The sequence below is a fragment of the Myripristis murdjan genome, chromosome 1, assembly GCF_902150065.1.
Source record: "Myripristis murdjan chromosome 1, fMyrMur1.1, whole genome shotgun sequence".
NCBI lineage: Eukaryota > Metazoa > Chordata > Actinopteri > Holocentriformes > Holocentridae > Myripristis > Myripristis murdjan.
The window spans coordinates 7750104-7773751 of NC_043980.1; the positions used below are offsets into that span (position 1 = coordinate 7750104).

Genomic DNA, 23648 nt, shown 5'->3' on the forward strand with positions numbered 1-23648 from the left:
TTCAAACGTCCATGGTTGTTTTTATTGGGAGGTAAAGTGAACTCAACTAGGAGAAAAGCAACACTCAGGACACACACACACACACACACATTAACAGAGCACATTTCACAGTCACCTTACACAGGAATAAAGGAAGCACAGAGAGTGGAGAGAAGAAAATGCTACAAGGAGGGGAAATGGGAAATTTGGTGTAAGAAAAGCCAGCATGGACAGCGCTGTTCAATATTACAGTTCTTTGTGTTATGGAATAATAAATGCACTTCATGGCAAAAAGACGGATCTCGTCATCCTGCGGCGCGACCTGCCAGACGACGTCGGGCGGCATCTTGTTGAAAATCACTTCATAAATACACATACACACTTATGTTCATGGAACTGTGTTACTGAGACATTTCAAGTTAGAATTAAAGCTTTTTTTTTTTTCATGGAAATACTTTTGATATGCTCTTGAAAGGCATTTTCCAAATAAAGTTAATTGCTATATATACTGTATATATATATGTATATATTTTTTTTTTTTTGTACCTATATGATATCCTATTTTGTCTTTGGATTGAAGAGTGCTGATCCTTTGATGTTTTCACTAGGTTATGCTGAGAGGCCTTATACAGTGCTTGGTCAAGAAATCACAATCTTTTCTGGAGTAGCACCATTTAAAAACAAACAAACAAACAAACAAAAATAAGCAATGCAGCATAGAAAAAACAGAATGAAACATCATAACCTGGGAAAAGCACTTGCTACTGTATGGCCACATTCTCAGTCTCAGGGTGCGGTTCGTCTTACGCTTGATAATTTCTTGATGATTATCTCGGTGTGAAACGGTGATCCTGCGTCTTAGCAGAGGGTTGGAAATCCCATTACAATTACACTGCAAGCGGATCCTTGTCCTCTTCAGCGTTATGATCAAACCGCTGCCAAATGGAAACCAGATCACAGGGCAGAGAGACAAATCAGTAAAGTAGTAACCAGTAAAGATGTCAAGGTCACATTCACACTGCAGCCGAAAGTGTCCCGATTCTGTTTTTTGTTTTTGTTTTTTTTTCCACTTCACATAAGACAGGTGTGATGTTTTTAAATGTGCTGCAATGTGGCACAAAATCAGATCCTGAGCCGTGAAAACTGTGAGCGACGTCGATTCAAAGGCAGCGAATGTGGTCTCAAACAGTTATGAAGTGGTATAGAGTGATGATTACCACCCAATTCTCGAAATAATATAACTTAAAAATGCCTCAGGAGGTCATGACAACTGTTTTACCTTGTCATAACTCAAAATATAAGAGCATTTCAATCCATCCCTTATGAAAACATAACATGAAATAAACCACATGTGGGTTTGGGATACATGTCGTCTACAACCATGTGTTATTTTGACTTTTTCCACATATATTTTCATGTTGGTCTTTCCACATGTGGTCTGAAACCCAGTGTTATTATTTCACATGTGAAAAAGCAACATGAGAAACACACGTTCCAAAACCACAACATGATTTTATGTTGCTGTCACATGTGCAAATTCTAGTTCAGAAGCCGATCACATGTGAAAATGGCAATTCCACATGACTTTGTGGAATTGTATATTTAGTTTTCACATGTGGAAAATTTCAAATCATGTGAAAATAGCAAATCACGTGTGAAATTGTCTGGGTCACATGTGACATTGTTTTTTTCGTTTCACATGTGAAAGAAAATCAAATGTGAAAAGTTCAAGTTCACATGTGACATTATTTTCTTTTCACATGTGTAAATGTTTGTGCACATGTGAATATTTGCAGTAACATGAAACACGTGAACTAACATTTACACATGTCTACAATTGTAACTTCACATGTGAAATTTAAATTTTCACATGTGAAAAGGCATATTTCACATGTGATATTTTTGCAAAGGATTTTTTTATGATTAGGTGTTCATTTGACATCAAACATTAGATTGAAGTCGTGAGTTTAAAAGTGCTACATTAATTTTTGGGGTTTTTAGTCATCCTTAACATCAGCGAACAAGCGCCGTGCCCTCCCATTTGAAACTGCACTGAAAATTTCTCCTAAAATCTGCTACAATTAGAATTCGCCAGCACTGGCATGACACTGAGTGAATGTTAAACCATCAACCTGAGAATTTCAGGATTTATTTGGCCACCGAATTGTTGTCGTTTTGGCACCACGGCGGCAGGGCGGAGCGGCGTTAGCATGTGCTGGTGGACGACAAAGAAACAAGGGGAAGAAAGACAAACAATCGATTTCATTGGTATTTGGGGAGACGTCTCGATTTAGTCAAAACTGACATTCAATGATGGTGTTTTAGCGGAAAAGATTTTGGAGATTCATGCTGTCTATGTTTAGCCATTTACTGTCTGGAGTAAGACAATTACACCACCAAACAAAATGGACCCAGAAATAAAATTAGAGTTACGGGTGGATTTATCCTACAAGCAGAAATATGTCAGAGTTGATGGTCAGGATGGAAATTACTCAGTGTGTTGTTTGCTGTGTTTACATGCACCTCAGTAATCGGCTTATTCTCCAGGTACGGGAAGTTATCTGATATCTCAAGTGTAATGCCAGCAGGAAAGGCGGGTTCCATAATCAGAGACAGAAATTGAAAAGAAATCAGGCTGAGAGAGTCAGCTTTTTGCCGGAGAAACCCGATCACTGGGCCGTGTAAAACCTTACTCGGATTTCTGAACGGCTTTTTCTGTGTGCGCTCGTGCACGAGGGGAGAGCAGAGAAGGAGTAAACACACACTGTCCAACCATAAAGAGGCTAAAAAAAAATTCATTGAGGACCGTTGAACAGTTTTATGTCAACATTACCTCTGATGAAAACATAAACTGGATTACTGGGGGAGCGAATGTGCACCAGGGGTTTCGAGAAATGAGTGTAAAGTGACACATGTAAACACGTAACCTGATTTCCTGCGTGCATGTAAACGTAGTAGTTGAGTAAATGTAAGTCTCAGTGTTAAGTGATCAGTGTTAAGAGCAGGTGTGTAACGAAAACAGGATTTACTACCAAAATGTGACTAACTCAACAAAATATTTCTGTTGACAGATGATCATACCCACTTCCAGCACATGGACAGCTAGATTTAGGGTTGTGTTTAAGGGTTATTTTTATGGATAATTAATATATTAATCATTTGATCAACCAATTAATCATTTAGTCTATAAAGTGTCAGAAATAGGAAGTGATCAGAGCCCAAAGTGATTGTTGCCCAGCAGGCAACAATCCTGACTTTTATAAAGACATGAATGGAGAAAAGTAAAAAAAAAAAATCTTAGCATCTTGGTGATCTTAGTGAAGCTGGAATCAGCAAATGTTTGGGATTTTTTTGATTTGGGATTTTTTTTGTTTATGGTTAAAATTATTAATCCATCATTGAAATAACTGGTTTTCAGGTGTTTGACTGGTTAATCGATTATTCGTCTGATGGTTTCGGCAGTGGTTACGTGAGATCACTGTGGATCAGTAAAGAGTCACAGCGATGAGAGCAGAGCTACATTATAGTTAGTAAGGAATGACGTGATTGGCAGTTTACAATTAAAGACAAGCGGCCATGTCATCTGCACGGTGAACACACTCAGGCTTCCTGCACATGTTCATTTTCATTTTCATTTTCATGTCCTTCCACACCTTCATTTCTTGAATACATGTGATGTTTTGGTCAGTGTCCTATATGAGGTAAAAGCAACATGACTGTTCACTCTGTCATGCCGCTTTACGGGTGAAGCCTGTTGTTCACAATAAATAAATTCCACTAAATAACCGGCGATACAGTTACACCACGTAATGGCTTTAAAAAGTATTCACCCCCTTACCTTTTGGCACATTTTCGTATGCTACAAAATGAACTCAGAATACATTCATTTGGGATTTTTGGTCCATGCAAAATCTCTCTATTAAAGTGGTGTAGAAATTCGAGGGATTTATACTTTAAGTGCCTTCGGTAAATCTTAAAAAAGCTTTTAGTAAGGTGTAGATTGTGTTCTGCCTCAGAATTAGGAACAAAAGTGGTGGAAAACACCTGTGCCACTTATGAACGGCGCTGCGTCCAGCTTCTGGTGTATTGAATTACTACATGTAAGAAATGTTCTCAATAAAAAGTAGATACATTTAGGGGAAGATTTGTAGCACAAGAAAAAAAATGGACAAAAAGTCAAGGGAGGGATACTCTTTAGAGTCTCTGTGCTGCACGTCCACGCTGGGAAGAGAAAAATAAATCACACATTTGCCCATACTTTCTTTTGTCATTCCCAATTTTTTTTTTTTTCAAAAAGTGAAAAATAAATAAATAAATGAATGAATCAAGACATTCCAGATGTGCATAGGAGCCTTACACACAGAAAATGGTTTGTGCAAGTTGCTAACATCCATTAGAGCACTGGTTTGTCTAAGATTTTTATGCTGAATTTTTAAAAATATAGCTACAGAGTGTGCTGTACAGCTCAGCATGAGAGATATCCAAAAAAGTGCTTTTTTTTTTTTTTTTTGGATAAAGGGATGCCTGGTTTGGTTGAGTGAAAGAGACAGAAAGAGAGAGAGAGAAAGAGAGAGAAAGAAAGAGAGAGGTGCTCTTCTTTCCCTTTGTCACATGTATGCATAAGGAGGAGCGTTTGATTCCTGACTGCGGTGCTTCTTCCTGACCGTGTTGCCGCTGCACCAGTAACCTCTTGAGTGACCATTTTCATTTTCATGTACATGAGAGGAGGGGACAGCCCTTTTGTTGCAGTGGAAAATAAAAGGGTCCTGGACGGGACAGGGTGGGGTGTTAGGGTACGTTTCCGTTGCCCCCCTCGTGTGGACAGATGAGCAGGGTGGAGTCCAGGTCTAGACGGAAAGCCGGGTACAGCGGCTGGGAGAACGGGCAGCGGAAAGTGTGCAGCAGCACCACCGTGTCTGACACGCCGTAAAAGGACAGTGCCCCCTTTTGGCGCTCCAGGAACACGCCGATCCTCGGGCAGGGCGGCGCGGCCACCGTGGTCTTGCGGTTGTCGTGCCAGGCGGCGTAGCCGGCGTTGGTGCATCTCAGCCTCCACGAGTTCTCGTTGCGCCCCAGCAGGCAGGGCTTGCCGCCGCCCTTGCGTCCGATGCCGCGGTAGGTGACGCCGATGTCCACCCAGCCGCCGCCCCGCCACTCCACCTCCCAGTAGCTGGCCCCGCCAAACTGGCCCTCTCTGCACAGGACCTGAGCCACCGAGTCGAAGCGCTGGGGGTGAGGGGGGTAGGACTGGGGCTCCTCGCCGCAGTGGGCGCCCTGGGGACCTTCTAGCAGGACCAGGGTGGGGTGGGCCGTGTCCGGATCCAGGGAAAGACGACAGGAAACTGGAGGGAGAGAGAAATGGAAGTCAATCGGTGGGAAAGAGAAGAGACAATTAAACCTACAGTGAGTAATATATTCATGAGAATGCCTTTTCTAGCTTTTCTAGCTCCCCATCATCCAAATAATAAATCATTTTCTCACCAGGAGTTGTCATGAATGTCTAACAAATAAAGTTTCAATGGTAAGCCTTACAGAAAATCAAGGTTACAAACAGTGTAGCTGGTTCTCTTTGGGCAAATTGAATCGTAGGCAACTGGACTTGTATTTGTCTTAGGAAGACGTTTTGCCTCTTATCCAAGGGGCTTCATCAGTTCATGCGCATCGGTCTTTCTAGTCCGCACTAGTCTGATGGATAAGAGGCGAAACGTCTTCCTAAGACAAATACAAGTCCAGTTGCCTACGATTCAGTTTGCCCAAAGATAAATGATAAATGAGAATATCCATAGACAAGTGTAGCTGGTAGCTGCTCTTCATGCAGCGTGACACAAGGCCTGACTCTCCATTCACGAGTTCAGGACATCCCAAACCAATATTTTCACAAAAAACACTGCTAAATAAATCATTCCTGGAAAATGCTCTCATGCACAACCAAAAATGCGTGACTGGCCTGCACATCCAACTGAACTGAAGACACACCTCCAGAAAATTTTAAAGTCAGTTGAAGACTTTTTCACTGCACATTCCTGAGAACTCGAGGTGACAAAATAGTATAAAGAATTTATACTATTTACTATACTATACTATTTATACTATACTATAACATTAAGTTACAAGGGGGGTTTGTTATTTTATGCTGTATGTATGTTTGCATCCCGTAACTATTAGTCCAGTCATTTTATGAAAAAACCTAGGACAAATTGCAAGAGAAGCAAACTCAACTGATTCTGTATCCTCAGTTTGTCCTGAGTGAGGGGGAAAAAAGTCCCAAGAAATCCCATTGGTGGAAAGTTTTGAAAATCACCTATTTATGACCACATATTACCAAAAAACACTGTTTTTAACACACAGGGGAAAGGGGTTCAAATTTTTACTTTCAGATATCACTATAAAAATTCACAAGTTGATTACACACACAAAGACAAGAAAAAAAGTCAATTACAAGTTCTTTGAATTATTGTGTTTACACATGCATATCACACATTATCTGATTTGATATGCGCTCATAAGGAATATAAGGAATAAATGCCAGAAGAGACATTTAAACAGTGAATTTTGTTAAACAGTGTTTTTTGTTAATATGTGGTCATAAATAGGTGATTTTCAAAACTTTCCACCAATGGGATTTCTTGGGACTTTTTTTTTCCCTCACTCAGGACAAACTGAGGATATAAAATCAGTTGAGTTTGCTTCTCTTGCAGTTTGTCCTAGGCTGACCCCAATTTTGGCCTAAAATTACTGGACTATATCCTTTTCATTTTATTCAGAGACTATATTATTCTTCATGCATCACTTGTGCATCAGGCAGGTCATCGCACTACATGGACACCACCAGGCGCCACCGATCAGCGGGCTCCGGTCCAGGTCGGGACCCGGTGATGGTTCCTCGCGGGCGACAAAGAGACAGTTGGCAAACTTTTCCTTGGCGTTGTGGTTTGTTGTGACTACTGTATCTGCGGGTCTTGTCCAACCCTGTGCATTATTTAAATCGCTCAACTGTCTCGGCCAGCGACTGCACAGCAGGAAGCGCTTTGTTGTATTCAGCTGAGCGAGAGAAGCAAACATAGAAGAAAAAGTCTTCAAAATAATCACTTTGTTTTTAAACCGGTAAAACTACTGTGTTTTTGCTAAGTCTAACTGCCACCTCAGTTTTGCATCAAGCATTTAATATTACTGGTAGATTATTCATAAACTGAGTTCAGATGAGGACAGAAGTGAGCAGTAATTCATTTTCACTCTTATTTTTTAAGGGAAAGTCATTTTGATGCTTTTATTTGTGAGTGGGCCTGGTTATTTATTTTGTTTTCTTACTTTTACAATGAGTCTAATGTGAGAATGGCTGGGGAAATACTTATTTTTGATGTGCACCTTGTTACATTTTATAGTTATACACACACACACACCTATAGACCATCAACACTACATTCATATAAGCCAACAAATCACAAGAAAAGTTGCTGAGGAGGATCTTTGAATAACGGGATCTCCTAAAATTTTAATTGAACACCCCAGCTCTACATATTATAGTTTTGTTTATGTGTATTTATAATGGACCACAGGTATTGTGTGTTGTTGCTTAGTAATTTCGTTTACATGTTGACTCTCAGCGGGATGTGTAACTCTGATAAATTACACATCTTGTTATCCTACACGCCTGCACAGGACCAAAAAATCTGGATGTACGTGCTGCCCACAGGTTTATGATTGATAATTAGTCATATATCATTTTAGGATTGATTTTAAAGTTCTTTTATTTGTTTACAAGGCTCTGAATGGGTTAGGATTGTCCTACATTACTAATTCTTTGTCGTATTATTATCCTTCCTCTTAGATCCTCTGCTGCAGTTTTTTTTTTTTTAATACAAACTATCACATAAATAAGAAAATCAGCAGCTCAGACTTTTTAACTACACATCAAAATTATGGAGTTCCCTATTCAAGGCTATATGAGATGCAATAAGCTCTGTGAACATTTTTAAACCACAATTAAAAACGTATTTATTCATTGCTTCCTTTGTTTCATTCTTTTATTCTGATCTTTTACATATATTACTGTCTTTATGCTCTCCTTTTTTTGGATTTTTTATGTCTACATATTTTACTGTTTCTATATCTTAATTTGTTTTTATCTCCATCCCTTATTTTACCGCCTCTACTCTTTGTTTTTCAGTCAATTCCTTGGTTTTATCACGCAGTATTTTAAATTGCCTGTTTTATACTCTTGTTTTTTTCACTTTATTGGAAAGCATTTTGAGCTACACCCCCTGTATATAAGGTGTTATACAAATAAAGTATTATTATTATCACATTGTTATTAATGATATAGCAATAGCTAATGATATAACCAGGAGTCGGGTTCTGTCATTTGGTACATTTATTTATATATGCTTCTTATATCTATTCATACACACTGTTTATAAACCGGTAAAATTTCATTTTGTTTTATCCTCACTTCTATTTTTTTTTTTTTTTTAATTTTATTGTATTTAATTTTATTATTTTATTATTTTTATGTTGTTGTTATTTTATTTTATTTTATTGTGAAGCACTTTGTAACTGTGTGTTTTGAAAAGTGCTATACAAATAAAGTTATTATTATTATATCATATATACACTGTTTACATTTACATTTACATATAGGCTGTTTATATTTATTTACATATACTGTTTATAGTTTATACATACTGTTTATATTTATACATATTGTTTATAATTGATATATGCTGTTTATACTTATATATTTTTATATTTTATATTAACATTTCTTTTTTTTTTACCTTGCTTTATTTATTTATTAAGGCTTATACTGGGACCTGAGTCCTAATTTCGTACCACTAACATGTAAATGTGAGCTGGTATGACAATAAAGTTCCTTGAATCCTTGAATCCTATATAGTAACAAAGCATGCTATATAGTTTTTGGTTGAATTATTCCCTCTTCTCAGCTTATCGTTGAAGGGATAACCTCAACAGTCCTGGGCATTAAAAGGTGAATGTGTAATCCAGGTTTTAGTGTACATCACAGAATATTTGAACATATAAGTGATTCAGTACATGATGCAGTGAGGTGTTGAATGTCTCGCTCAGGTCTCCCACCCTGATAAAGAAAAAGACCAGACTTTTTGCTTTTTTTTTTTTTTTTTTCGAGTTGTGGAGGAACCCTGCATGCACCCACCTTCACTCCTTCATCAAAGCCAAAGTCTGGACAGAGCGAGCGGCGGACGTCCAGCCAGCAGCCCAGGCTGACGTTCTGACATTAAGGCGATATATGACACACCTGGCCTTAATTCTCCTCTGACCTCATGAATTATTGACACCTAACAAGCTGCGGGTGCGCTGTCGCCTTGTCTTAACAATGGACCTGGGTGTCATAAATACAGTATGATTGCCATCCATCATTGATGAGCTCTCTGGTTGCCCAACAGGGACTCTCATTAACTGGTCGACTGGACGCACCGAGAGGAGAAAGGAATGGAAAAGGAGGAGAGAGGGGTGGAAAGATGGAAGGGGAGGGGGGGGTCAAAGAAAGAGGTGGGTGGACAGAGAGTCAAGTGAGGAGAGCCAATAAGGCTGTGAATGACACAGGAGAGGGTTTCATACTGTATAGGGGCACTAAAGAGAGAAAAGAGGACAAACTCTGAGGGAATCAGAGAGAAAAAGCCGAAAAAGAAGGAATTAAGAAAGACAGATGTTGCTCTCAAGTTGCTCCATAAGCTCGTCTTTACCTGATCAACTGGAAGTAAGGAAAGGAAAAATATGAAGGGATATCGACAGAGTTGCTGAGAGCAAGAAAAGAGAAAGGAAAGAGAAACAGGGGGCACCCCAGATAGCAAAAGTTGTTAAATCAACATTTATTTATGGTCAAAAATGTTGATTTTTGGTTGATTTTTTTGCTTCTCGCTTGGAAACATGGAGGGGAAACAAGGTGGTGATGTACTATTACTGCAATCATAAAGGGGGAATGAGGGGGAAAATGGCTATTTGAGAACCCAGATGGCAAAAGTTGTTAAATCAACATCGATTTATGGTAAAAAATGTTGATTTTTGGTTGGCTTTTGGTTAAAGATCAGTGGTGGATCAACCACTGAAAAGATGAAAGGTTGGCAAGATATTGTTGAATCAACATTGTATTATGGTTGAATAATAATTGAATGGCCAACACTGAATCAGTGTTGAGTCTATATTGTAAACCGGAGGGTTCCCGGTTCGATCCCCGGCTCCTCCAGAGTGTGTCGAAGTGTCCTTGAGCAAGACACTGAACCCCTCACTGCTCCTGATGGACAGCGAGGCACCTTGCATGGTGTGTGAATGTGAGGCAAACGTTGTAAAGCGCTTTGAGTGGTCAGTAGAGTAGAAAAGTGCTGTAGAAATGCAGTCCATTTACATTTTGATCAGCTATAATGTACGTGTAGATAACCTATCAGATGATGGTTGAATCCATATTGATTCAGTAACACTGTTTCAATGTATGATCAACTAAAATTTTAATGATGGTTGAAGCAACATTGATCCAGTGTCAGCTGTGGTTGAAAATCCAACATTGATTCAACGTCAGACCTAGGGGACACTTTCTGTATAATTTCAATGTCGGGTTTCAACGTGGATTCAATATTTCTGCCTGACCACATTTCAACATTGTTTCAATCACATTTTGCCCTCTGGGACTGAGCTGAGCGTTTGACTCCACAAACGCAATGCAACTTTTTGTGACTATGAAATGAAGCACATGGTACGACATGCCTGTTTAGTAAATTATCATTATTATTATTGTTGTTGATGTGACCTGGCCAGACTTTCTGCAAACTTTTTGGCCCAGTTCCGTTCACGACGTGAGCTGCTGTACTTACACCTGAGGAAAGCTGCTCTCATCCTCTGGTCGGCCGGCTGCAGGGACAAGGAGGAGAGAGGGAACGATGCCGGTACCGCTACAGAGGAGAGAGAGAGAGAGAGGGAGAGAAAGAGAGAAAGAGACCGGCTGCATTTACACCAAGTCTGATGATTCATAACACACATGGCAACAGGCCATATTGAACTGAATGGGAGTGACAAGTGAAGAAAGGGAGGAGAGGGAGAAAAGGAGCGTAAGGGAGTGAGAAAAAAAAAGATAAAAATAGATATGGCAGAATAAAAAGGCGAGCAAAGTGGACGAATGGGGAAGGGAACATTCATAACAAAGCAAAGCACCATGGGGCTTTAAGGGGGGTAGGAAGGAAGAAGGAAAATCTTTTAGGGCTTTGATTTCATGTTGCAGGGCCTCAGCACTTGCAGGAGAACATCTCACACTGTTTCTAAAGAGCGCTCTAATCTAACAGTAATGCTAGATTACTGATCATTTCATCACTGATAAACCTGATTGATCTTATACTGCCTTGTAAAATGACAAATCTTTGGTTGTCTTTCTGTAAGTCACACAACTGATTGGCAAAGTCTGTAAAACCGAGGAGCCTAGCGTCATTTTGTAGTTAACGAGGTATCAAAACCAAACCTGCGCTGTTTCTGAGCTGGAAGCATATAAGCATATATGAGTTCAAGTTCATGTTTATTTAGAGCCCTAAATCACAATCAGAGTCTAGAGAGGTTTTACAGGCCCACAGTTTGGAGAAAACAAAATGACACCTGCTTGCTTAAACCCTCGTAGCAGGTGAGAAAAAAGTAGGGGAGAAGGGGAGGAGGATGACAGAGTGAGGGGAGCCGCTTCCAGGCTGGCCAGCACTGCAATGTGCAACAGTTTAAATAAAAATGAATCCTATTGTGATATATCTTGATCTCACAGTATCGAGACACTCTACATGACAGTGGAAGTCACAAATTCATTTCTACAGGAATGAATTCAGCCAAACTGAAGTGATTTGTGCTGATTTAGGCCGCTTTGCATTGCGCTGGATCGAACTGATTAGAGCAGAGTGGAGTGGGACTGAGCTGGAGTCGGGCCAGAGTGTGTTGTGTATCAGACATCGCTCTGTCCTCTTCTGCCTGAATAATTAACATGTGACCGTCCTGCACAGTGTTAAATACCCTGTCAAAACCTGCAGCCTGGTCAAACAGCTCACCTCAGACCTGACATTGTCACAGAGGGTGTGTGTATGTGTGTGTGTGTGTGTGTGTGTGTGTGTGTGTGTGGGTCTACATGCCTGTCTATGTTTCGGTTTGTGCTTCATGTTTCTCACCTTTCTCACCTTTAACACATTCTCCGCCAGACACGTAGTTCTCATTGACTAGAAAACACACAAAAACATTCGTGTGAGAGGGTGTGTGTGACTGTGTGTGTGTGTGTGTGTGTGTGTGTATGCATCTACCATTTTGTATCCTGAAATGCCTTTTAGCCTGAACCTTTGGAATATTTGCCTGCTATGCAAACCACACATTAGCACATAAACATGATGTTTGTGAACGGATTACTCATTGTCTTGTATCTGCTTGTAATTTGTGATGGTGACCTCACTCCCATTGGCTTTAACATCCATCTCGGGCGATCCGATCACAAGCGGACAGGTGTGAACGAGGTGCACTGCAGCTTAGAGACGCGTTATGACCCCAACACTCAAACCACCTTCGGAGATGGTGGTTTGAGTGTTTGGAAAAAAAAAAAAAAAAAAAAAAACAGAACAGCACAACTGGGCTGGAGATAAGGAACAGGATGGGTGTAGTGCTGGGTATCGATTCAAATTTCAAGAATCGATTCAATTCCGATTCACAAGATTCAGAATCGATTATCACAATCTGATCCGATTTTGATTCGGTTAGTTTTATTAAAAAGAATTTTGCGCTGTTACTGAATTACATGCCTGTCTAGTTATGCAACACATTAATACTTGTATTATATTGTGTCATTTGACAACAAATTAATATAGGTATTGATAATTAAAATGGCTGTAAGACTGGTAAAAATGGCTAGGACCACCTTTTGTAGCCCAGAGGAGATATTTTGCTCAAACACTCGGTATATAGTGTTAGTGTATGTTTATGAGTTGTAGAACATAATAAATTATCTTGCAGTAGTAGATGTTTACCAGTAAGCTGGACTCCAATCATTTAACAGTATGTTAAATTATTATTTGTTTTAAAAATGTAAATTACTTATCAAACAGACCTAACAATTCAACTACCAATGAATGAGCATTAGTTTGCCTGTGATAACATAGATAAGTCAAAAAAAAAAAAAAGCTAAAGTGATAACTCTTCTCTGAATAGACAAGCTAAGCCAGTGTGCTGCTGTCAGCCAGTGAAAATAGAGCGGAGTGGCAACTCTTTATCTGCTTTTTGGACTCGTACGGTGCCGGTGCCGGTGCAGTTGTTGTAATGTTTTTTTCTTGGTGGTGCAGGTGCAGGTGAAACCACTGGAGGGGTTGTGCCACCCAGATTTGCTTCCCTCCATGTAATTTTCCCTAGACATACGTTCATATTCCACTCAAAAACAGCATATACATATATATTTATATATATATATATATAATCAAAGTAAGAAAAAGAAAGTCATTCTGGTGGGTCTGAGGTCGATGACAAATCCAACCACAAGTCGCTGGCGATGCATTTGAGACGCATGATAACGCCAGGTGTTACCAGCGATCTGTATCGGGTGTCGCCTTGTGATCAGATCACCCGAGACGGAACCACCTCTGAACAGGGTCTTTCTGCCCGGCCCGTCTACCTGCTCATCTGCCCTGTCTCTCTGCACATCTCCTGCTGTACCTGCACGGCTGATCTTGTCCACCTCCTCCCGGCAGACCTCCTCCATGCGGCCGCGGAGGTGGCACAGGGCCCTCCTGGCGGCGCTGAACGCCTCCGTCGGCAGGCTGAGGGCTCGGGAGCGCCGGCCGGCGGTGAGAGGGACGCACATCAGCGGCGCCGCCTGGCCGTTCCAGGAGAGAAAAGGAGGAAGAAGAGAAGGAGGTTGAAGGGAGGGGTGGAAAATATAACTCAACATAGCAGCTTCTGCCCTCAATCCCTTGCTCATTCTTCCACTCTGCGACTGAAATCTAAAATAGCACTTCGGCAAACACGGCGTTTTTCCCCATTGGTCGCTGCTGACTCATTCTCTCCTCTCGTCCCTTCCATGTCCCCTCCTTCCTCGTTACCTGCAGGAGGCTGACATTGTCCTTCGTCCGTAGGAGCTCATTAATCTCTCGGGAGCTTCCCCAGTATGTTTTTAAGGTCAGTTTGTGCAAACTCTCGTGTCCTCAGTGACACATTTGCTTTAGTGGGTGAAAACCAGAGAATTCACACACGCTGCGTCGATACTTAGAGAGACAACAGAGAAGAGCGTCTTGAAGGTCTGAGATGGACTGTGTCCCTCATGTTTTTCAATCAGTAAAGACAGAAAGCAGTCCATTTTCCTGTTTGTTTCAACTGGGACTATTATGCTGGATGTGATGTGATCCGCTGTTCTTGCAATCAGTCCTGGGGCTTGCAGTTGTTCTCATTTGGCCACAATGCAAAAACTCAAAATCTTCTCAAGAATATTTGTCTTATTTCTAGTCAAAAAATCTCATTACAGTTAAAATAAGACATGATCACCTAAGAAATAACTTGTTTTTAGACAATTTTCACTTGTTTCAAGCAAATTTTCACTTCTGGGACCTTTTTCACTTCTCTTTTTTTGCACTCTTTCATTTGAGAATCACACTTTAGCTAATGAATATTGCATCAAATCGAGAGTTTTTTCTGTTTTTTGTCCTACTTTGCACATATTTCATCCAAACCATTCCTCATTTCTCCGCTGTCTCCTTCCTCCTTCCTCCCACATGCCGCCTCCCGCCTCCCTCCTCCCCCTCACCTGCAGGAAGTGGGTATTATCCTCAGTTTGTAGGAGCTCGCTGATCTCCTGGTCTCTCCTCCTCAGCTCCTCCAGGTCTTTCTCCAACATCTCCACGTCTTTCTCAGCCCGTCCCACCACGGCCCGCTCCTTTGCCTCCAGCCTGGCACGGACCTACGGCACGCACAAAGTGCTGCAGGCTCTTACACAAAGTGCTTGAGTTAAAGTTTATATGAACTGTTACCTGGGTTTTATATCAAAGGAAAACTCCAACATTTTGGGCAAAATCCACCCCTTTTCAACGTAACCAGACTGAAACAAGATGTTGGATACCATTTTCACCTCTGTAACGTCCAGTGGTTCAGTTCCTATGGGGAAGAATTTCACTTCATGGTTCCCTCCAGGTTTATTTTTTTCACTTTGATGGACCTAGGCTAATGACTCCCATAGACTTCAAGTCTTTATGCTAAGCTAACATGAAATAGAAACTGAACCACTGGGCGTACAGAGGTGAAAATGGTATCAAACATCCTGTCTCAGTCTGTGCAAGTCAGAAAAATAGTGTTTTGCCCCAAACTTTGGGGTTTTCCTTAAACTATCAAAGGAAGACATCACGGTGGCTGCATGCAAGCAGGTGCAAGCTCTGGAAAGAAATGGCAATTTAATCTTCACAGAATAACACGGCATAATGGGGCAAATCGAGGCCGTCTGGACTCTCAGCGCAATTATTTGACTCCAAAACATCCGAATTATGCTGCATAAATGTCAAAGGTTAAGATTGTGTGCTTTGAAATGCAACATTCACTTCAACTGTGTGGAATAAGGCCAGGATGGAGCCGCAGGGGCCGCTCATATCAGTGTGAGCACATCATGAAAGAACATTCATTTTGGGATTAACTTTTCTTTCAAAGGGTTGCTAATGCACATAAAAGAATTTCAAGAGTTTCAACGCCGTTTGAAATTCACACTCCACTGCTGTTACTTGGCTGCTGCTGCTCACCTCCGCCTTGGTCTTCTCCAGGCGCACGGCCATGTCAGCGAACACCGCCTCGCTGTCCTCCAGCACAGCTGACGCCGACACCTGAAACACACACACACACACACACACACACACACACACACCAGAACGGGTTAGAGAAGTGGAGTGGAAAACTGTAAATACTTCACGTCCCCGGCATTCTGCTCACCAGTGAGTCGCACAACATGCAGCACCGGAGCATCGTGACGTGAAAAACAACTTTTGTCATCAGCCATGAGAAAAGAGCAGATGAGTGGATGTGCAACCAACTGGAGAAGGATTTGGCCAAATTTGACAGATTTAATGACAAAAAAATGATAAGGATTCAGCGATAACCAAGAATTTTTCGGTGGTAGGGTGGAAAAACCATCATGGGGACAAAACAGTAGCCCCATAATGCATCACCTGTTCAGTGATATGGTAAACTCTGGGATGCATTGCTGTCCTGAAATGAGGATTAAAATGACAAAAAGTCAGTAGTTAAGTCAAATAAAATTGATTTGCAGGTTTTACAGGTTTTATTTATCTGTGCTCAGGGATGAACAGTGGACAACACTCCCTGGCCAATATTCAATATTTTAAAAAAGTGCCGATGTTGGTCTGCTATATCAGCAAACTGGTGTAGTGGTGGAACCCGGAGCTGAGCAGTCACAGGCTGGATGGATGGAGGCGAGCGGATGAGCGGAGACGGCAGACGAGTCATTCCAGGAAGACTAAAGGAAACCTACCGTAATTGGAACTAAAGCTAGCTTAGCAATGGAAACTGATACAGCAGCTCCTCTGGGGCATGCCGAGTGTGTGTGTATGTGTGTGTGTGTGTGTGTGTGTGTATGTGTGTGCGTGCATTTGTCACCAGAGGAACGGTCTTTGCTTTGAACCTGCTTCTGTGTGTATACATACATGAGTGCATAAATTAGTGTGTGTATATATATTATTGGTCTAAACAACTTTCCATGCAAGGATTCATGTGTGTGTGTGTGTGTGTGTGTGTGTGTGTGCACGCCAGCATGCACACCTCACCTTGAGGGACTCCAGGCTTTGCTGAAACTCCTCCAGCTCTCTCTCTCCGGTCCGGATTCTCCCCTGAAGCAGCCTCTGAGACTCCTGGAGCTGGACCTGGAAGACAGACAGACAGACAGACAGACAGACAGACACACACACACACACACACACACACACACAGGCAAACAGACAGACAGACAGGCAAACAGACAGACAGGGAGAGTGACATAAGCCCTTGGTAATTCTTGATAGATGACCCCGTCTTGCCGTCCCCATCAAAGGAGGGCCGACAACAGACACACAGGCAAAACTGGGTCTTAAAGGGACAGTCAACTCAAAATATTAAATTAAAAAAAAAAAAAAAACAGTTACACCTAGCGCAATGTATCTATGGAGACGGTTTCCATGTGAATTAGCAAGGTTTTGACTTTTTCGTCCCACCCCAACACAGTGGGGCTGGATGGGCGCATGTTTGTGGAGCTCAAACCGTCAAAAATCCACAAGAGAAAAACTCAACAGCAGCTGCTCTTTAAAAAAAACAACAACAAAAAAAATAACAACAATGACACACATCTATCTGCACCAAAAGAAGCAGATAGAGACAGTCTGCTGATGTTCTTCAGCGAGAAATAGTTCCAAACAAAACCCTTCATCACTGAGGGCTACGGACTATGCCACGTATATGAGCTGTTCCTGATGAGTTTTTCACTTCTTTTTTTTTTTTTAATGGTTGTACCCATCTAACCCCATCGTACAGGGGTGGCAGGAGAAAGTGAAGATCACAGAAAAACCTCAAACTTTGCCAAACCACACAAAAAATAACTGGTTGGATAGAAAATGTGAGGTTTTTTGAATTTCTGGTGGAGCTTTTTCAAAATTTCTGGTGAACTGTCCCTTTAATAGCAAAAATGGCTGAATATGGTTAGGATTTTCCAAGAGAAAGACAAATCACTGGGAAACAACAAGTGCCAGTTTCTTCCCCACAGCAAAAACTATTAACTGACATTTAAAAACTTTCACAAGAACCACTTTTATTTTTAATGACATAGTTAAAAAAAAAAAAAAAAAAACTATTTCTATTTTTTGGAACTCTTATTATTAGTATTTTAACTATAACTATGAGGGCAGCAGAGACAAAAAAAAATGAAAAAAGCTTCAAACTGAAGGGATATGAATGATGCCTTTGGGTGTAACTCAGCACTCAGGTGTTATTCAGCACCTGGCATAGAGTGCAGTATATTTTTTTTTATTTCTTATGTATTTTTTTTTTTTTTATTATTATTTCTTGATTTACTGGACAGCTGATAACAGAGCGAGACAGGGAGGATGGGAGTCCCAGAGGCGGATGGCATGCAGCGAAGCTCCAAAGATAGCCGAGGAGCGAATGGAAAAGGATAAGAGAGGTGAAGGAATTTTTACCCCTCTTTCACTCACCCTCAGATCATTCGTCTTTAAATACACTTGTGCTTTTATTGCAACTCCTTTCCATGAAAACATTTCCCTTGCAGGGCCTGAAGTGTATTTGTGAAGTACAGTCGACGGACAATTTCAAACTCACAGGGAAACGACTCAATGTTACACCAAATAATAATAATAATAATAATAATAATAAAATAAAAATGAGCTGATTCTAGAAAGGTAATGGCAAAATTGTCTTTGTTGTTTTTATGTCCACTCACCCTTGTTGTTTCACCACATATTTCACTTTTTTTTTTTTTTAAACATAAGGAGTCTTTCTCTTCTCCTGATGCATATTACTCCCACACTTGTAATATAATATTCTGCTCCTCTTGTGTCTTGTTGCTTTTATCACGACTCTAAGCTGTTTTTAACCACGTTTGTAAAGCACTCTGGCGTACAGTGTGCCATGAAGGGAGCCTCATAAATAAAATTTGAATTGATTTTGATTTGATAGAAGAGAGGCTGATATGTACTCCTTGGTATAATTTTACTCTCTTTTTTTTTTTTTTTTTTGAAAAGGTGATTTCTCATCACATCATCAGTTTATTTCACGGGGAAGGCAAGACGGCCTTTGGAACCGGGCCAAACCGGTTTCCAGTGTTAGGCTACAAGTCGATAAAGTGGAAAATGGCCTGGCAGCTCAATACATTTCAGACTTGCTTATTCGCTATGAGTCAGCCAGGTCTCTGAGGTTTTCTGGCTCCGGCCTCTTAGGGTGCAATTACACCTCCAGTTTGTTTTCTTCAACTCAAACCACAGTGGAAAGTTTACTTCATTGCATTTTTTTTTTTTTTTTTTTTTTTGGTTTGTTTATATTCACACTGTCTAATTACAAGTCAACAGAGACTAAACAAAAGTCACACAGACTCTCAAGTAGCTCATTTCCTGTATGATGGACTTGTCTGCACCATTCCTTTAGTTTTTTATTGAATAAGGCCAGTATTCAGTATTCAGTATTCAATAGGGCTGCACAATATTGTAAAAAAAAAAAAAAAAAAATCATATCACGATATTGAGATTGTGATAATATTTTACATTTTTGGGCGCCCCAGTAGTTCACCTGGTAGAGCGCGTACCACTTGTTAAGGCTGAGTGCTGATGGCAGCGTCCTGGGTTCACATCTGACCTCAGGCCTTTTGCTGCATGTCATTTCGCTCCCTGTCTCCCCTGCCTTTCCTGTCTCTCTCTACTGTGACTGTTACAGAAAGCAGACAATGCAAAATAATAATAGCAATAACAATCTTAGGCATATGCAATTTTAGTGGGAGTGATCATTTTTGCATCATAAATTTCGAGAAAAGAAAATAGTAAAATGAAGATGGTTTTGAGGATTATTTTAGCTGGGGTCTCCACCAAACTATCATTTTTTTTTAATATCTGGAAAATATGATTTGTAGGCCACAATAATGCATTTATGATGGAATGCTGTCATATTTAACCTTTATCAAAAAAAATTGCAGCTTCTGCAATTTGGATATTGCACTTATCTATAATGCGATTTTGATGTGATTTCCATTTCCAATCACCCAATTACCCCCCGGGGATCAATAAAGTATTTCTGATTCTGGTGCCGATTGTGATTTATTGTGCAGTGCTGCTAATCAGATCAAACTGATCTGGAGTCTAGAGTCCTCGAGGGAAAAAATGGGAACTCCTGGTCAGTCAGTCTGCTGATGTTCTTCAGCGAGAAATAGTTCCAAACAAAACCCTTCATCACTGAGGGCTATGGACTATGTCACGTATATGAGCTGTTTTTTTTTTTTGTTATGGTTTGTACCCATCCAACCCCATCATACAGGGGTGGCAGGAGAAAGTGAAGATCACAGAAAAACCTCAAACTTTCCCAAACCACACAAAAATATCTGGTTGGATAGAAAATGGGAGGTTTTTTGAATTTCTGGTGAACTGTCCCTTTAATAGCAAAAATGGCTGAATATGGTTAGGATTTTCCAAGAGAAAGTCAAATCACTGGGAAACAACAAGTGCCAGTTTCTTCCCCACAGCAAAAACTATTAACTGACATTTAAAAACTTTCACAAGAACCACTTTTATTTTTAATGACATAGTTAAAAAAAAAAAAAAAAAAACTATTTCTATATTTTGGAACTCTTATTATTAGTATTTTAACTATAACTAGGAAGGCAGCAGAGACAAATAAAAGGAAAAAAACCTTCAAATTGAAGGGATATGAATGATGCCTTTGGGTGTAACTCAGCACTCAGGTGTAATTCAGCACCTGGCATAGAGTGCAGTATATTTTTTTTATTTCTTATGTATTTTTTATTTATTTATTTATTTTATTTCTTGATTTACTGGACAGCTGATAACAGAGCAAGACAGGGAGGATGGGAGTCCCAGAGGCGGATGGCATGCAGCGAAGCTCCAAAGATAGCCGAGGAGCGAATGGAAAAGGATAAGAGAGGTGAAGGAATTTTTACCCCTCTTTCACTCACCCACAGTCCTCAGCTCATTCGTCTTTAAATACACTTGTGCTTTTATTGCAACTCCTTTCCATGAAAACATTTCCCTTGCAGGGCCTGAAGTGTATTTGTGAAGTACAGTCGACGGACAATTTCAAACTCACAGGGAAACGACTCAATGTTACACCAAATAATAATAATAATAATAATAATGATAATAATAATAAAATAAAAATGAGCTGATTCTCGAAAGGTAATGGCAAAATTGTCTTTGTTGTTTTTATGTCCACTCACCCTTGTTGTTTCACCACATATTTCACTTTTTTTTTTTAAACATAAGGAGTCTTTCTCTTCTCCTGATGCATATTATTCCCACACTTGTAATATAATATTCTGCTCCTCTTGTGTCTTGTTGCTTTTATCACGACTCTAAGCTGTTTTTAACCACGTTTGTAAAGCACTCTGGCGTACAGTGTGCCATGAAGGGAGCCTCATAAATAAAATTTGAATTGATTTTGATTTGATAGAAGAGAGGCTGATATGTACTCCTTGGTATAATTTTACTCTCTTTTTTTTTTTTTTTGAAATGGTGATTTCTCATCACATCATCAGTTTATTTCACGGGGAAGGCAAGACGGCCTTTGGAACCGGGCCAAACCGGTTTCCAGTGTTAGGCTACAAGTCGATAAAGTGGAAAATGGCCTGGCAGCTCAATACATTTCAGACTTGCTTATTCGCTATGAGTCAGCCAGGTCTCTGAGGTTTTCTGGCTCCGGCCTCTTAGGGTGCAATTACACCTCCAGTTTGTTTTCTTCAACTCAAACCACAGTGGAAAGTTTACTTCATTGCATTTTTTTTTTTTTTTTTTTTTTGGTTTGTTTATATTCACACTGTCTAATTACAAGTCAACAGAGACTAAACAAAAGTCACACAGACTCTCAAGTAGCTCATTTCCTGTATGATGGACTTGTCTGCACCATTCCTTTAGTTTTTTATTGAATAAGGCCAGTATTCAGTATTCAGTATTCAATAGGGCTGCACAATATTGTAAAAAAAAAAAAAAAAAAATCATATCACGATATTGAGATTGTGATAATATTTTACATTTTTGGGCGCCCCAGTAGTTCACCTGGTAGAGCGCGTACCACTTGTTAAGGCTGAGTGCTGATGGCAGCGTCCTGGGTTCACATCTGACCTCAGGCCTTTTGCTGCATGTCATTTCGCTCCCTGTCTCCCCTGCCTTTCCTGTCTCTCTCTACTGTGACTGTTACAGAAAGCAGACAATGCAAAATAATAATAGCAATAACAATCTTAGGCATATGCAATTTTAGTGGGAGTGATCATTTTTGCATCATAAATTTCGAGAAAAGAAAATAGTAAAATGAAGATGGTTTTGAGGATTATTTTAGCTGGGGTCTCCACCAAACTATCATTTTTTTTTAATATCTGGAAAATATGATTTGTAGGCCACAATAATGCATTTATGATGGAATGCTGTCATATTTAACCTTTATCAAAAAAAATTGCAGCTTCTGCAATTTGGATATTGCACTTATCTATAATGCGATTTTGATGTGATTTCCATTTCCAATCACCCAATTACCCCCCGGGGATCAATAAAGTATTTCTGATTCTGGTGCCGATTGTGATTTATTGTGCAGTGCTGCTAATCAGATCAAACTGATCTGGAGTCTAGAGTCCTCGAGGGAAAAAATGGGAACTCCTGGTCAGTCAGTCTGGTGTTTGACACATGAAAACTTTCCAAGTCCATGTGGTGTTGATCTGGATACTGTTGACAGGAAGGCAGGTGGGAACTCCTTGAAAGTCAGCTGATGTGTGGGCCTTGAAATGGTTAAGTTTGAGAGTCCCTCTTCTAATGTGTATATAAGATAATCGTTGGGAATCCCTGATCCATTGGGTGTGAATCTGGAGTTTGTGGGTCCTAAACATGGAAAAGGTTTGCTGGTCTGAAGCATAGCCTACTCACAGGGGGTCTGGGACTCCCAGGCATGACGAGGTTTGGGATCCACTGGTCTAAAGCAAACTGGACGTGGTGTGGGAGTCCTGTATATGAAGCATGATGATTTGCAGACTCTTTAAATAAAAAACTTTGGAAGCCCCCGGACTAATGTGCATTGACCCAGGATGCAGGGATCCTTAAGTTTTGGGACTCTGATCTGATGCCAGTTTGGCGGCTGGATGTCCCAGCAACGGAAAACAAAGTTTGTTTTGCCTCCTACCTGTGTGGCCTATAAATGCACATACCTGCCTCCTGGCTCTCTGCGCGTCTATATTATGCAGCTCCTCCTGGTCGGACTCGCACAGCAGACAGTCTCCGCTCCACTCCAGCGGGGCCTCCCCCTCGGAGCCGCTCCCGGCCGGCTCCAGCCCCAGGCGGTGCTGCGCGCACAGCCGCTCCGCCAGGCTCTCCACCGCGGCCACCAGCTTGTGCCGCCGCAGCGTGCCGACCTCCCGGTGCGGCAGGACGTGCAGCTCGCAGAAGGACGCCAGGCACACCAGGCACGACTTGACCGCCTTGAGCTTGCTCTCCACCGGGCAGAAGTCGCAGGGCACGTCCCCTACGCCCCCCAGGTAGAGCTCGGGCGGCGCGGCGGACGCGGTGGCCATTTCGCTCAGCTTGAGCTTGTCGACGACCTCGGCCAGCACCGTGTTCCTCCGCAGCACCGGCCGGGGGCTGAAGGTCTCCCGGCACTGAGGGCAGCTGAACTGGCCCGAGTCCGCCTGGTCCCAGTAGTCGTTGATGCACGCCATGCAGTAGGTGTGTCCGCACGGGATGGACACCGGGTCGTTCAGGATGTCCAGACAGATGGGACACTTGAACTGGCTCTCCGTGACCGAGATGTTCGCCTGGGCCATGGCCGCGGTGCAGGAGCTCCTCTCACGGCTGACTTGTTCCTTTTTCCTCCTTCCCGTTATTCTTCCGTCACGTCTGCCTCTCTTATCTCCCGGTGTTGTTATTGCGACTGGGAGGCAGCGGGAGAAGACAGGAATAGCTCTT

General features: G+C 41.2%; 1 protein-coding gene across 2 annotated transcripts; it reads right to left on the minus strand.

Moving 5' to 3' along the window:
• On the minus strand, positions 1 to 23648 carry LOC115372061 (E3 ubiquitin/ISG15 ligase TRIM25-like). 2 transcript variants are annotated; one of them, XM_030069844.1, is made up of 8 exons: positions 22895 to 23648; positions 16767 to 16862; positions 15729 to 15809; positions 14750 to 14902; positions 13666 to 13825; positions 12153 to 12191; positions 10824 to 10901; positions 1 to 5321 (listed from the first exon to the last, which is right to left on the minus strand). In XM_030069844.1, the coding sequence occupies exons 1-8, from the start codon at positions 23504 to 23506 to the stop codon at positions 4768 to 4770; spliced, it is 1773 nt and encodes a 590-aa protein (XP_029925704.1). In that variant the 5' UTR covers positions 23507 to 23648; the 3' UTR covers positions 1 to 4767. The 2 variants fall into 2 exon arrangements, with proteins under 2 accessions (XP_029925704.1, XP_029925662.1); XM_030069802.1 differs by having other exon boundaries at positions 12144 to 12191.